This window comes from Peromyscus eremicus, chromosome 11 (assembly GCF_949786415.1).
Source record: "Peromyscus eremicus chromosome 11, PerEre_H2_v1, whole genome shotgun sequence".
Classification (NCBI taxonomy): Eukaryota; Metazoa; Chordata; class Mammalia; order Rodentia; family Cricetidae; genus Peromyscus; species Peromyscus eremicus.
Window position 1 is genome coordinate 25636312 of NC_081427.1, and position 15426 is coordinate 25651737.

At 37.5% G+C, this 15426-nt stretch overlaps 1 protein-coding gene across 2 annotated transcripts in view; it reads right to left on the reverse strand.

The window, feature by feature from the left end:
- The window catches only part of Zfr (zinc finger RNA binding protein), a 65029-nt gene that overhangs the window by 46637 nt on the left and 2966 nt on the right, over nucleotides 1–15426 (reverse strand). For both annotated transcript variants that reach the window (XR_009382101.1, XM_059276562.1), the window contains exon 3: nucleotides 291–573. Coding sequence is in view for 1 of the 2 variants with exons in the window: in XM_059276562.1 (XP_059132545.1) it covers nucleotides 291–573 (283 nt within the window). In the remaining variant the exon portion in view is untranslated. The remainder of the gene's footprint in view (nucleotides 1–290; nucleotides 574–15426) is intronic.

Sequence of the window (15426 nt, forward strand, 5' to 3'; positions counted from 1 at the left end):
TCCATAAACTTAGGGTAAAATGAAAGCATTTAAACAATAATTTGTGTAACCTTTTAAAAAACTTAAACACATATAAAGACACGTATGTGTAGTAGGGTAAAGCTAGCAAAGGAGAATTAATGTAAAATCCACTGTAAAGAAACTTAATGCTTAGATCATACCCTTAAACACTCAGGAAATCATTCACTTTATCACTGTAAGTACATTTAGAAGTACTGGCTTAGGCCTTCTATTATATCTGAACCCATTAATGTACACTTTAAGGCTACTGAAGCTAGTTGTTTTCTTACCTGGTAGTTTTGTGTAGTAGCTGGGGGTGGTGGTGGTGGTGCTTCTTGTTGCCTCTGGGTGTAACCATAGTCTGTTGCTGTGTGTGCAGTGGGGTAGCCTCCATAAGCAGCAGCTGTTGCAGCAGCTGCAACAGCTACTGGAGCGGGCCTGGCAACTGCAACTGTGGCGGCTGCTGGTGCGTAAGCAGCAGTAACTGTGTGAGCAGCTACTGGAGCCTGATGGACAGTGTAGCTAGCAACTGTAGTTGGATGAGAATAGGCTACACCCGAAGCTGGCTGCTGGCTATATGGTGAAGTAGAAGAATAAATATAATAATTTAATTTTAAAATCAGGCAGTTAGTCATCTTAAAATCACTTATCAACTTAAAAACACGGGAAGTATGATTTAATTTTTAAAATCAAGGAATCATCTTAAAATTATCAACTAAAAGCATATTTTTCAAGTAATAGAATTAGTGACTACAGAAGGCTAAGGAGCTGAACTCAATACTTTCTACTCAATACTATTACCAGTTATTATTTTTTAAACTAAATTTTCATTCCTTAATCACAATACTTTATATATTCACATATATTATGCATCAGATCATGAATCACATGGCAAAGCAAGAGTAATAAAGATATGAAACACCAGGAAGGAAAAAAATTATACCGAATTAGGAATTTAAAAAAGCATTTGTATATATAAAGTTCTTTATTTTATTCTATATAATTAAAAATCTCAACAAAGATTAAATTAAATCTTATACAACTTACAATGGAATATATGATAAAATTTCCAGCTTACAAGTAGCACTTCATTAGTTAAGTTCTTTTAGAAATTTAATAGGGCTTGTTGTAAAAGGCCCTAAGGCAGATGTTCTGCAGTCATTCCCATCTAAGCCTCAAAAGGCAAAAGCATTTTCCAAAATAGTAATCAAATGAATTCCACCTAAAAGTCTTATAGAAATGTTACTTTAACTTCTTTAAAATGAGACTCTGTGTTATATAAAACTCAAGTCATACAGCTGTTATCACAAGATGGCATAGTTTTTAATTTTCATTAAAAGTTCACTTGCTAAGACTGTACTACCAAGGTACACATTCCTTCTCAAAAGCAGAGACACCCAATAGCTGAACTGTTTTGGCTAACAACAAGGGTTAGTACGAGCCGACAGTTAAGAATAGCTGGGGGTGTGTGAACTGCTGATAGCACTAATTACGAGTATGTGATTTATGGGTTATAAAGTACAGTGTATTCTGTATTGATGTGCATGGCAGCATAGAAAGACTATAAAATTAGTATTTTAGGTCACCATATTTAACCTGCATTATGGAAAATACCAATCAACTAAAATTTGACCAAAGGAAATCAATAATGAAACTTATAGGTAAGGATTTTATTTCATATAAAAAATGGAAGATTCTAGAAAAGATGATAGCTGCCTTCGAAAAGAAGACACTTACTCCATGCTGCTCCAGAGAAAAGAACTAGAACCAACAGATGGAAGTTACAGGGTGCCAGATTTCAGTCCAATATGAAAAAGAAAACAAAAACAAACAAACAAAAAAAAACCCAAAAACAAAAACAGAAACAAAAAACTTAGAGCCCAAAGAAACTTATAATTTCTATTGGCTGAAGTTCCCATATTTTAATATAAAACTAGCCAACACTTTCTGCATAAATGATAATTACAGAACGAGAAAGATAACCTCACATTTTCACAATGGGAAATCTGTCTAAATAACATTTCATTTTTTATGGATAATGTGACATTTTAAAAAATTTATTCATTTATTTACTATTTTGCAGTGCTGGGAATTGAAATCAGGGCTTCACATATGCTAGGTAAAGGCTCTACTAATAAAGCTACATTCCTAGCCTCAACCTGACATTCTTTAAGAAAAATTATTGTGTGTGTGTGTGTGTGTGTGTGTGTGTGAGAGAGAGAGAGAGAGAGAGAGAGAGAGAGAGAGAGAGACAGAGACAGAGACAGAGACAGAGACAGAGAGACAGAGAGAAAGAAAGGAAGAGAGAGAGAAATGTGTGGGTATGGAGGTCAGAGGAAATTTTGTGGAGTTGGTTCTCTCTACCTTTATGTGGGTTCTGATAATTTAACTCAGGTCATCTGCACTTTTATGTTCTCAATGGCTCATAATTGGACATTCTTTAGAGAACAGGCTCCCATAAGTTGTGCTTTGACGTCCACATGTTTTAAATGTGTGTGTGCGTGCACACGATGGGAATGTAGCTCAGTTAATACAACACTTGTATATGTACTGAAAACCCAGGGCTCAAATCTCAGAATCTCATAAAACTGCTGTGGAGATACACAACTATAATCCTAATACTTGGGAATTGGAAGGCAGGAATCAAACATTCAAGGTCATCCTTGGTTACATGAGATCTAGTCCCCAAAACTAAAATAAAAACACACTAGGTCTACGAGATTTGTATTAAACATTTAACTAGTTAGATTTGATTTTACATATATAGACTACATTGTCCAAGAAGGAATTTAGTTATGTTAAAATTCAGATATAGTCTTGGATTCTTATATAATCACCCTTTGGTATCGGTAGGAAACTGGCTCCAGGTCAAAATAAGATAAATAATAAATAACAAAATCCAATAATGCTCAATTCCTTGCTTAAAGGGCACAGTAGCTCAGTGGTAGAGCTTCTTGCCTGACACATGCAAAGGCCCTGGGTGGAATCTTTACCAAAACAAAAAATTGTTAAGTTTCTAAACTGGCACAGTATTTGCATATAATTTAAACACATCATACCCTATACTGTAAATCTCATGTTCACATTATTTACATTAGTATAATGAAAATGTCATGTAAATAACTACAGTTTAGGAAATAATGAGTGACAACAAAAAAAACTTAACGCTCATTATTGGTACAGGCACAATTATTCATTCTTTATCCATGACGCAGAGCCTACACATACACAGTCAACTCTAATTGTTTCCATTAATCCCATCATTCCTTTTTTTAGTACAGGCCCACATTTCTTGGCCCCAAAGATGTTCTATAGGATAAAAAGTAGGTGGGAATAAATAGAGTGGAAACAAGTCAACTAGGTAGGCAATGTGACTTACATTGCCTGATCCTAACCCTAGAAAATGCATGACTAAAGGAGGAAGACCATATGCTCTCATTTATGCCTCCTGTCTCAGTGGAATTATTCATATTATTTCTGTCACTCTTCCAGTGTCTCAGTCTGAACAATAAATCACAAAGTCGCCATTCCCAAATACTTTATAAAAATGATGCTAGGGCAGTAAGTACACACACGTACACACATTCTCTCTCTCCCTCTCTCTCTGTCCCAGGGCTTCCTAACCCAGTTCTTTTTCACACAGCCAGATCCCTATGCTCATCATCTGGACTGGAACCTTAACTTATTTTTGTTGCTGTTTTGATACAGAGGCTCCTGAATTCCAGACTGGCTTTAAATTTACTATGTAGCTGAGGATAACTTTGAATCCCTCATTTTCCTGCTTCAGTCTTTGGAGTGCAGGATTAGAGGATTTCATTATTACACCTAGTTCATATGCTGGGGAATCCAACTGAAGTGTTCCACACAGTGCAAGCACTCTATCAACTGAGCTACATTCACCAGCCCCTGGAACTGGAACTTCTACCAAAAACATTACGTGGTCCCAATTCTTAGAGTAGCAGAGCTGATTTTCATTCAAATTAAAGACTCTCTATTGTCTTAAAAGCCATCCAGAAATTCTTTCAATTCCAAATATGCCCTCCCCCATAAGATGCTATGATATAGATGATCAAACTAGCTTATACTAATCCAATCAAATATACAGGAGCCAATAAATTTACTTTAAAAATTCAGGTCAAAGACCAGGGTGAAGCCTATTGTGAGAAAGGCCCTGAATTTGATCCCTAGCAGTGGGAATTTGAATGCAGGAAGGGCGGTTTAAGTCAATACCAAGTTCAAAATATCAAGTTAAAATCCAGGGATTTGCTTATTTTATAATAGTAAAATAAAAGGTGTCATCTCCCTACATACAATGTAAGATTTTTTTTTTTTTTGAGACAGGGTTTCTCTGTGTAGCTTTGCGCCTTTCCTGAAACTCACTCTGTAGCCCAGGTGGCCTTGAACTCACAGAGATCCGCCTGCCTCTGCCTCCCAAGTGCTGGGATTAAAGGTGTGCTCCACCACTGCCCGGCATACAATGTAAGATTTAACTGACTTCAATTTGTAAAGACAAAAGCTTTCTCGCACTAATCTTCTGTGAATAATAAACAGAATCTAGTTAGCTTTAAATGGAGAGAAACTAAATAGAACATCAAAAAATGTGAGCTGGGTATAGTGATCATACCTTTAATCCCAGTCCACAGGAGGTAAGAGCAAGCAGATCTCTTGTGAGTTTGAGACCAGCCTGGTCTACATAGCAAGTGCCAGGGCAGCGGGGCTAAGAGACCTTGTCTCAACACTTCCCTCCAAAAACAACCGCCACCCCCAACATTAATAACTATGTGTAAGAAAGTTTATTAAAAAAGGGGGCTGGAGAGATGGCTCAGCAGTGAAGAAAGCACTTGGTACTCTTTCAGAGGACCTGAGTTTGATTCCCAGTATCTACATGGTGCTGTCTGTAACTCAGGGCATCTAATGTCTTCTTCTGGCCTTGGAGGGCACCAGGCACACAAGTGGTACACAGACACAGATTCAGGCAAGACACCCAAACACATAAAAAAAAAAAAAAAAAGCCGGGCCGTGGTGGTGCACGCCTTTAATCCCAGCACTCGGGAGGCAGAGCCAGGCGGATCTCTGTGAGTTCAAGGCCAGCCTGGGCTACCAAGTGAGTTCCAGGAAAGGCGCAAAGCTACACAGAGAAACCCTGTCTCAAAAAACCAAAAAAAATAAAAAATAAAAAAAATTTAAAAAAAAGAGAAAGAAAAGAAACACTTCAAGAGTTAAACATAAAAGAAGTTACTTCCTTCAACGTTAAACATGTAAAAGAAACCAGACATAGTGGTGCAGACCTGTAAAGCCAGTACTTGGGAAGTAGCGAGGCTTCTAAGCTAGCCTCACTAGATGAGATCCTGCCTCAAAAGATTAATAAAGTAAAATAAAAACAAAGTATCTAGAAAACGGTTAATGTTACACTGTAAAATTACTCCACATTCTTGGATTTCCTCTGGAAGATAGTGACCAGTCTCCTAGCCACTTACCAAAAACTAAGCTAGAAGCCTTGAAATAGTTCTTTGGGGTGGTCATGGTGGCAAATGCCTTAAATCCCAGCACTCAGAAGGCAGAGGCATGAGAACCTCTTTGCGCTGTGAATTTTAGACAAGTGTGAGCTACAGAGTCCGAGGCCAATCAGTACTACATAATAAGGCCCTGTCTCAAGATAAATAAGATTTTTCACTGAGCCTTGCTGTTTTCTTCAAAACAAACAAACAAACAAACAAACGAAACCCTGAATGGTGACAGACAATTCATTATCAGGTATTTAAAGAAAGCATATTCTCAACTGCAAAGCAGGATAAGTCTGACAGTGCAGGAACTAAATATATCAAAGTAACACAATTCAAAACCTCTAATTTGTTTCATAAAACAAAAACTTTACACTAGTCAGGAGATAAGCCTGACTTATGTATTTTACATATATATATATATATATATATAAAAAATAAAGATAAAAATATGAAAAAGCGGTCCAATATCTAACCAGAAAGCATTCTAAAAAAAGGAAAAAAAAAAGTAAATGAAATTAAGAAATATTTCTACTGCTAAAGGGAATCATGGTATTTTCAAATTCAATCAGCTGACCAACCAAGGAACCAACTTGGAGACATTTTCCAATTTTTCAACACAAAAAAGAAGTCCTTCAATTTTCTAGAGAGGAAAATAGTGTATTTTAGAATCAATAGAAAATTAGATACTAGTGAGTCATAGACAGTAGGCTGATGTCTTCAAAATTCAAGAGAAAGTGGTTATTCTGTAGAATTCTGTGCCCAGCTTAACTATGGAGAAAAAGTACTTCTTAAAGACATGTGAGGCAAAGTTTTACTATTATATACGCACTCAGACTAAACAATACATAAAGCAAGATGATAAATTCTGCAAACCATGGAGAAAGATGAAAGCCCAGGTCTAAAGCTATGCAGCAGGCTAGAGATCAGAGCAAGATCAATGGTTCACAGTCAAAGTACAAAACCTCTGACAGAAAGATGAAGACAGGAAACAGAAATTAAGATATATAATCACTAGGCCTGGTGACACATGCCTATAATTCCAGTTCTTAAGAGGTAGAGGCAAGACCATTAGTAGTTCAAAGTCATCCTTGACTACACAGTAAGTTTGAGGCCAACCAACCCTGTCCTAAACAAATGATAATCATGGCAATGACAACAAAGGTATGAACGCATGAGATGATCTCACAGTTGGACAAAAGTACAATCGAAAAAAAATCCACCTTAACTTTAGACTAGGTAGATGTTCCATTAAGTGGTACAGGATTGCAAATGGTTTCTAGTAGGATTCAGAACCATAGCCTGGTATTTGGCTCCACAGTGACTACTACTTACAGTCAAAATAAGGCAAATTTTTTTTTTTTTTTTGTGTGTGTGTGTGTGTTTGGTTTTTGAAGACAGGATTTCCTGTGTAGCTTTCTGCCTTTCCTGGAACTAACTTTGCAGCCCAGGCTGGCCTCAAACTCACAGAGAGCCACCTGCCTCTGCCTCCCGAGTGCTGAGATTAAAGGCGTGCGCTGCGTGCACCACCATCGCCGCCGCCACCGCCACCGCCACCACCACTGCCCGGCAAGTTTTTGTTTTTAAAGTTTTAAAATTGACCTAAATTACAGAAGACAAACCAAAGAACACAACAACAGTAAAAACTGTAATACAAGAGGGGGAGGGTATATGGAAAGAGAAGCAAAGCACAAATGGTTCAAGACTATTATTATTATTTTGGTTTTTTGAGACAGGATTTCCCTGTGTGTAGCCCTGGTTGCCCTGGAACTCACTCTGTGGAGCAGGCTGGCCTCAAATTCAGAGATTGGCCTGTCTCTGCCCCTGCCTCCTGAGTGCTGGGATTAAAGGAGTATACCACTAACACCAGGTTGTTTTAAGGTTTTTTTTTTTTAAGAAGATGTATTTATTTACTTTATGTATATGAGTGTTCTATGTGTATGTATATTTTTATGCTAGAAGAGAGCATTAGGTCCCACTATGGATGGTTGTGAGCCACCATGTGGTTGCTGGTAATTGAACTCAGGACCTCTGAAAAAGTAGCTAGTGCTCTTAACCACTGAGTCATCTCTTCACCCTAGTTTTAAGATTCTTAAAGCAGAGAATGAGATGCTGCTATCTTCAGGTGAACTAGTGATGTAGTATACTATCTAAAGAAAGCCTACCACTGAATTTAGGAAAAGAGGAAAGCATGTACAACATCTAAAACTATGAGTGCAGAAGATAAAAATAATTGCATAAAGTTGATTGGATAAGTTATATATAGTAAAATAGACATATTTAGTGATATAAACTGATACCAAAATAAAAATAGAACACATTGAGGGTGTAGGTCTCTAGGAAGTAGAAGTCTTTAGTGTTTTCTTTTATTTATTTTTCATACATATGAATGTTTTGCCTATATGTATATCTGTGTAACATGTGGATGTCTGGTGCCCTTAGAAGCCACTCTGGAACTGGAGTTATAGATGGTTTTGAGCTGCCATGTGGACACTGAGAATTAAACCCCTATCCTCTGGAAGAACAGCCAGTATCTAAACCCTGAGCCACCTCTCCAGTCCCCTTCAGTGTTTTCTTTTTGAGACAAGGTTATTACTATGTATTCCAGACTAGCTCTGACCATGTGATCCTCTTGCCTCAGCTGGTGGTGGACATAAAATATACAGCAGTATCAAAAAGATTAAAATAGTTAAGGGGTGGGGAGATGGCTTAGTTGATAAAAATGACTGCTAGGCAAGCCTGAGGACCTGAGCTCTAATTTCTAGAATGCACATTTAAAAAAACCAGGTTCAGTAGTATAAACCTGTAATTCCAGCACAAGGGAGGCAGAGACAGGCAGATCTACGGGGCTTGTTGGCCACTGTTGAGTGCCACATTCAGTGAGACTTTGTTCCAAAAAATAAATTGGATAGCAACTGAGGAGAACCAGATGTCAACCTCAGTCTGGTTCCATATACTCCACGTTTGCCACACCTCCCACCCTGTAATGAACACACAAAGAACAAAACTGGGCTGGTGAGGTGGCTCAGCAGGTTAAGTCATGTGCCTCACACCAAGTTCAATACCTGGGACCTACACAGATGAGAAAACTGACTTCCACAAGTTGTTCTCTGATCTCTACATATGTGCTGTGCCCATGCAAAAAAATAATGCCCAGGAGTAGTTAGCTGTTGCAGAACACTATTTTCAGATGTGTTGCATTTGTTTATGCTGCGGAAAATTTGTTTTAATGATGCAAAGATATATTGCATTCTTTTATGTTGCATTTGTTTAACTCTGTGAAGCTGTGTTACTTTGCCTGTCTAAAACACTTGACTGGTCTAATAAAGAGCTGAATAGCCAATATCAAGGCAGAAGAAAGGATAGGTAGGACTGATAGACAGAGAAAATAAATAAGAGAAAACTGGGAAGGAAGATCAAGAAGTGAGAAAGGAAGGAGGAGGACTTCCGGGGCCAGCCAGCCAGCCACACAGCAAGCCACAGAGTAAGAAGTAAAGAAAGATATGCAGATATAGAGAAAGGTAAAGTCCAGAGGCAAAAAATAGGATAATTTAAGAATAGCTGGCAAGAAAGCAAAATCCCAAACTGACACAAGTATCTGTCTGTCAATGCAGCTGCATTCAACTACAAACAAAAACCCTGGAGATATGGTTTCTCACCTCTCCTAAACTGCCCATTCTTTCAGGACTAGCATGCCAGAAAGTGTGGTAGGCTTTGTGTGACCTTTGTTAGCAGTTGGTAAAGGGTGCTGAATGCTGTCCAAATAACATTTTCTGTACTGTAGAGACATGAAAGAATTGGAAAGCTCCTTTTTTTTTTTTTTTTTTTTTTTTTTGGCTTGGTTACCAGGTGTTTTGAAGGGTCTACACTTGGCTGTACGTTGCCCATTAGAATAAAATCTCAAGGTGGCTGGGTATTGACCCAGGGCCCTCCCGAAGCTATCCTGTGCCACTTTCTTGCCATCTCCACCTATAGTTCTAATATTTCCTCATTCTTCTCTCTTCCCCCAAGAACCCTTCCACAGGTCGGAGCTGGACTCCTACAGAGACCTGTCCCCAAAAGCCACAAAATGAAAAATTAAAGAAAATCAGATGAAGATGGGTGTGGTCTTGTACTCTGTAATCCTCAGTACTCAAATAGCTAAAGGAGGATTGTCACAAATTCAGGGGCAGCAGTGGACATTTTGAGTTCAACGCTGGTTTGGAGAGTTACATTATCAAAATACTGTCTCAAAAAACAACGCAAAAACAAAAAAAGGCTGGTGAACTTTTAAAGGAATCAAGTACAACTTTCAGAAATGTAGTATATAAAAACTGTGTAGCTCTGGCTGCCCTGGAACTCCCTCTGTAGACTAGACTCTTGAGATCCACCTACCTCTGCCTCCTGAATGCTGGGATTAAAGGCATGCGCCACCACTGCCCAACCAAAAAGTATTTTTAAGTATTTATTTTTTATTATTTTTTAAGACTTAAATTTAGGGACTGGAGAGATTGCTCAGAGGTTAAGAGCACTGGCTGTTCTTTCAGAGGACTCCGGTTCAATTCCCAGCACCCACATGGCAGCTCACAAATGTCTATGACTCCAGTTCCAGGGGAATCAGACACCCTTCACACCAATGCATATAAAATTAAATTTATATAAAAAGACTTAAATTTAAAGAAAAGTTTATGTATACAGGTGCTCTCTGCATCTATATCTACACCACATGCACACCTGGTGCCCGAGAAGGTCAGAAGAGAAATGTTGGATTCCTGGAACTGGAGTCTGGGATAGTAAGCCACTACTATGTGGTTGCTGGGAACTGAACTCAGGTCCTCTGTAAGTATGTTTAACTGCTGAGCTATCTCTCCAGCCCTGTCTTATTTATTTACCCTATTTACTTACTTGCACACATTTGTGTGTGTGTTTACCTAGGAAACCAGAATAGGGTTTTGGATTCCTTGGAGCTGGACTTGTAGGCAGTTGTGAGCCAGCTATTATGGGTCCTCAGAACTGAACTCTGGTGTCTCAACTGCTGACCCATCTCTCTAGATTTCCATAAAAACATTTTTTAAAGCCAGGAATGATGTCTCACATCAGTAAGTACTTTGAAGGCTGAGGCAGCAGGATTATCTCATGTTTGAAGGTAGTTGGACTACTCAGTGAGTTCCAGGTCAGCCTGGACCACAGAACATAACTGTCTCCAAATACAGTAATATTTTTAATCAGATCCTCCAATTTCCTATTTTAGCTTCATGAAAAGTCAAGAACAGGGGCTTGGGAGACTGCTCAGCCATTAAGAGCACCTAACGCTCTTCAAAACAACACACACACACACAAACACACTTTTTTTTTTTTAAAGTTAATGACTGCTACCATAGCATAGCTATTTGTATGAAGCTACATCTGTCTCTGCATTTGAGCCCCACAGGTGTAAACTCTTTGAATGCAGACTACAAAAATGAAGTACCGGTATCTCATGAATTATATCTTTCAAATGTCTTTTAACATACAGAATATTCAAAGAAACAAAAAGCACACATTCATTTTATTAACTTGATTTCTATGTATTAAGAGTTACACTTCACAAGGCTTTATCAAACATTAAAACATGCTACCCTTGAATAATGACCTTAATTCTGTGCCCTCATAGAGTGGTGCCATGAACAATTTGTGGATAAGGACTGTGTTGACTCTTCAACCTTTACTAAGTAGATTAAAAATATATCTAAGTAGTTCTAACACTGTCAGTTATTGCATTTCTAAGTAATAATGTAGCTGACTATTAAAAAAACAAACATGCCTTTACTTCAAGCATTCTATACTGTATATATTCTAGCTCAACGAAGCATAGTTCTATCTCTAAAGTCCTCCCCCTCTTCCCAGAACTGAGGACCAAACCCAGGGCCTTGCACTTGCTAGGCAAGCCCTCTACCACTGAGCTAAATCCCCAACCCTCTACGTCTTCCTTAATCTAATGATCTATCCATTCTTTTATTTTTCCAAACACCTCTTAATCATTTCTTACAAGATGTTCTCTAACACTTTTAGTATAACCCTGTTTCATGACAACCATTAAGATTCCTTTAGCAAGTTACCTGAAAAAAAACTTGAGATTTTAAAAAACCTCAAGTCTGGAATTATATTAAAGAGTTAATTTAATGGCTTTGCTATTTTAATACTCCATTAATATAACCTCTTTTTAGGACTATACTTGTACTCTTTTTCCTTAATGTGTATTAAAGATTTCATTGTTTTTATTTTTATTCAATCGGTTTAGGGCTGTATATAAACATGGGACTTAGTTGTGGAATACTCACTTATATAAACGGGAGTTATCTGAAATTTAGTTATGCTAATTTGTTTTGTTTTATTGAAACAAGATTTCCCTTTGTAGAACAGGTTTGCCTTCAATTTACTCAGGCTAGCTCAAGTACTGAGATCACAAATGTATATAACACCACCATATCCAACTCATGAAAGTTAATTTTTTTATATGATTTAGTTACAGAAAATTTACTGAACTCTTACTGGTTTTCATTTTTTTGTGTGTGATGAACCCAATAATCATACTGTAAGTAAGAGTTTTTCTTCCTTCCCTACTGAATTGAAACTGAGACCTACCATTGACACCAACACCTATTTTATAGTTAGCATATGGCAGACATAAATTGTGAGTTCATGGGAGGCATGCTTTCTAAAAACCATGCTCGAGGCTAGGAAATATTGTATTTAATCTTCACCTTGAGAAAAGGTGGATGAAGAAATCAAAACTCAGAGAAGTTAGGGATTTTGCCAATTGACTAAAGAAATGGAGCTGAGATTTCAATTTAAGTTAACTAGCTCCCAATTCCAATCTTTCTGAGACAGTATACCACTATAAAGGCAATCTAAAGCAAATGTACACATTCCCTTCAACATCCTATACAGAGTTATTTTGACTCATTCTATAATCCACCAACCCCCTTTATAGTAATACTAGGGATTAAATTCTAGGCCTTGGACATGCTAAGCAAAAATCAAAACAAAACAAAACCTTACCAAGCTATACTCCAGTTCTTTTAACCCTCTCCCTAGGCTGTTAATAAAACATACAGGAAATACCAGAAGTCTAATAGTAACTATCCTTTGTGTGTGTGTGTGTGGGGGGGCAGGAGTTCATTATTTCAAGTTATTTCATATATGTAATATATGCATCCTAGGGTCTCTGATTCAGCAATGGGAGAACTAATACATGTAAGTTGAAAAAAAAATTAACGGTCAGTAAAATTCCATCTTCATGGCTGGTTTCAAAACCTGGACAGTCTGTCTTTTTTCTTTCATTCCTTCCCTTCTCACATTAGTAATTAGTCTTTATACCCTACCAATGTTATTTTTAAGACAGTATTATTAACTCTACATTCTAATACAAAGCATAAAAGAAAAATCAAAAACCTAAACTCACTGGCTAACCAGCCCATTCAAGGTGATCATTTGCCTGCCCAAATTATTTTAGTAATATAAGACACATCATTTAGAAACACATATGCAAAGAAATCTCAAAATCATTAGATGAGATGCCTTCTTTTGATTAGCAGATTCTTAAATGCTCACCAAGTAGGCATTGTGACTAATGACTAGAATGTTAACACTTGGAGGCTGAAGCAGGAAACCTGTAAGAGTCTAATAAGGGGAGTGATTATTTTGTACATTTATACAACCTTTACACTCTCTGGAGTCAATAAATATAAGAATGGTAAAAATGTTGCCAAATGATTACTTTAAATAGCCAACTTTATTGAAGGTAAGTAACATTCAGAACATCAATGACACCAAAAGTTACATCTAGGGAAATAAAACTAGTTTAAGTATCAACTAAAGATTTAAGTTATCTGGAGAACAGACAAGTACCTTGACCAAACATGAAATGACAAGAAATATTCAAGGTTTTTCTCAAGAGTAAGTGAAGAGAAAATGGCTGTTTAAAATACTAAAAGAAATGGTTATTTTTCTGCTCACTGGAGAATAGAAATTACTTTATAATAATTTTATTATATATTTGATATGGCATAACCCCTTTAAAAACTCAAGTACTTCTGGAAGTGGTGGAGTATTCCTTTAATCCCAGCACTAGGGAGGCAGAGGCAAGCAGGCAGATCTCTTGAGTTCCAGGCCAGCCTGGTCTACAAAGCAAGTTCCAGGAGAGCCAGGGCTACACACAGGGGAAACCCTGTCTCAAAAAAAACAAAAACAAGAGGGTGAAAGATTTCTGTTATGAAAACATTAGGAAACTCCCCACCCCCACCCAGAATTATCTTAGGGCCAGCAAGACAGCTCAGCAGGTAAAAGCATTTGCCCTACAAGCCTGATAAACTGAGTTTGATTCCCAAAATATAAGGTGGAGGGAGAGAATCAACTACTGAAAATTGAAAACTCATCTCCACAGATATGCTGGACACACACTTAAGTGGGCATGCACATACACCCATGTGAAACAATATACAATAATAAAGAAATAAAAAACAAATGAAAAAGAATTATGCTAGCTGGATAAGGTGAATGCAGCTCTAACAGAAGCACAGTGCAGGTTAAGGCAGAAGGATCAGAAGTTTAAGGGTATCTCTGACTACATAGTAAGCTCAAGGTGAGCCTGAGATATGTGAGACCCTGCCTCAAAAAATAAATAAAAATAAGAGAATCAGCTTGGCATGGTAGCAACACCTATAATCCCAACAACTGGAAGGTGGAAGCAAGGAGACCCAGAGTTCAAGGTTGAATTTGAGGCTAGCATGCCCTACACGTTATATATGTATTTATTTTTTTTAGAGTGTGGTGTTTAAGTGTTTCATCAAGCAGCAGTCCTTGTAGACCTCCCTAAGGTTTTTCTTTAAGTTTTTGTTCATTTGTTTGCTTGCTTGCTTGCTTGCTTGTTTGTTTGCTTGCTTGCTTGCTTGTTTTTTGAGAGGGTTTCTCTGTGTAGCCCTGGCTGTCCCGGATCTCATTATATAGACCGGGCTGGTCTCAAACCCAGAGATGCACCTGCCTCTGCCTCCTAAGTGCTGGGATTAAAGGTGTGCTCCACCACACTCCAGCTTACTTTTTTTTTTTTTTATTTTTAACCATTTATTTTATGTGCATTGATGTTTTGCCTGCATGTATACCTGTCTGAGGGTGTCAGATCTCCTTGAATTGCAGTTACGGACAGTTGTGAGCCATCTTGTGGGTACTGGGACCTTCTCAAATACAAGAATTCTCTAACTAAGCTCACTTTGTGCCATGAAGCCATCTTGGTTATTTTCTATCAGAGAACCTGTTTCGTCTTGTGCCTGTGCCCGTAAATTAAACATCTTATGAGAAATATATAAACACATATACAAATTCAAAATTTTCTTTCCTAATAGGAAGCAAATCTCTGAAAGACAAATGGCATTGTTAGGTTTACTTGTCCTTAAAAGAAATACACAAAACAGGAAGAAAAATAGTAAGTGGGGCTTTGCAGCACAAAGATTGAATAAATTTTCAACACAGAAATGTTTAATATGAATTATCATAAATGAAAACACTCTAAAAGCTATTTGGAACTTATATAATCTCTTTACAATAGAGCATACTAACTCTTTATTATATCATTACAATTATCAACGCTAGGGCTGGGGATGTAGTTTCCTGGTAGAGCAAACTGCCAGAGAGCCTGAAAGATACAGTATTCCATTTCCAACATAGAGGAAAGATGAATCTAAGTTAAATTTAGTCAAGTATATTGTATATAGCTGTGACTAAGAAAGCAAAGAACCAGAATTAAATTGAGATTTCAGATTTTCACTGAGTTATCTATACTCAATGACAATGAAACAATTCATTCACATGTAAAAGCCTCCCCTGAGTTTACAATCTTTCAAATTAAGAAACATATACATGCAAACTAACTCTTCCACTTCTTAAAGTTCCATTATAACTATTTCTGGCC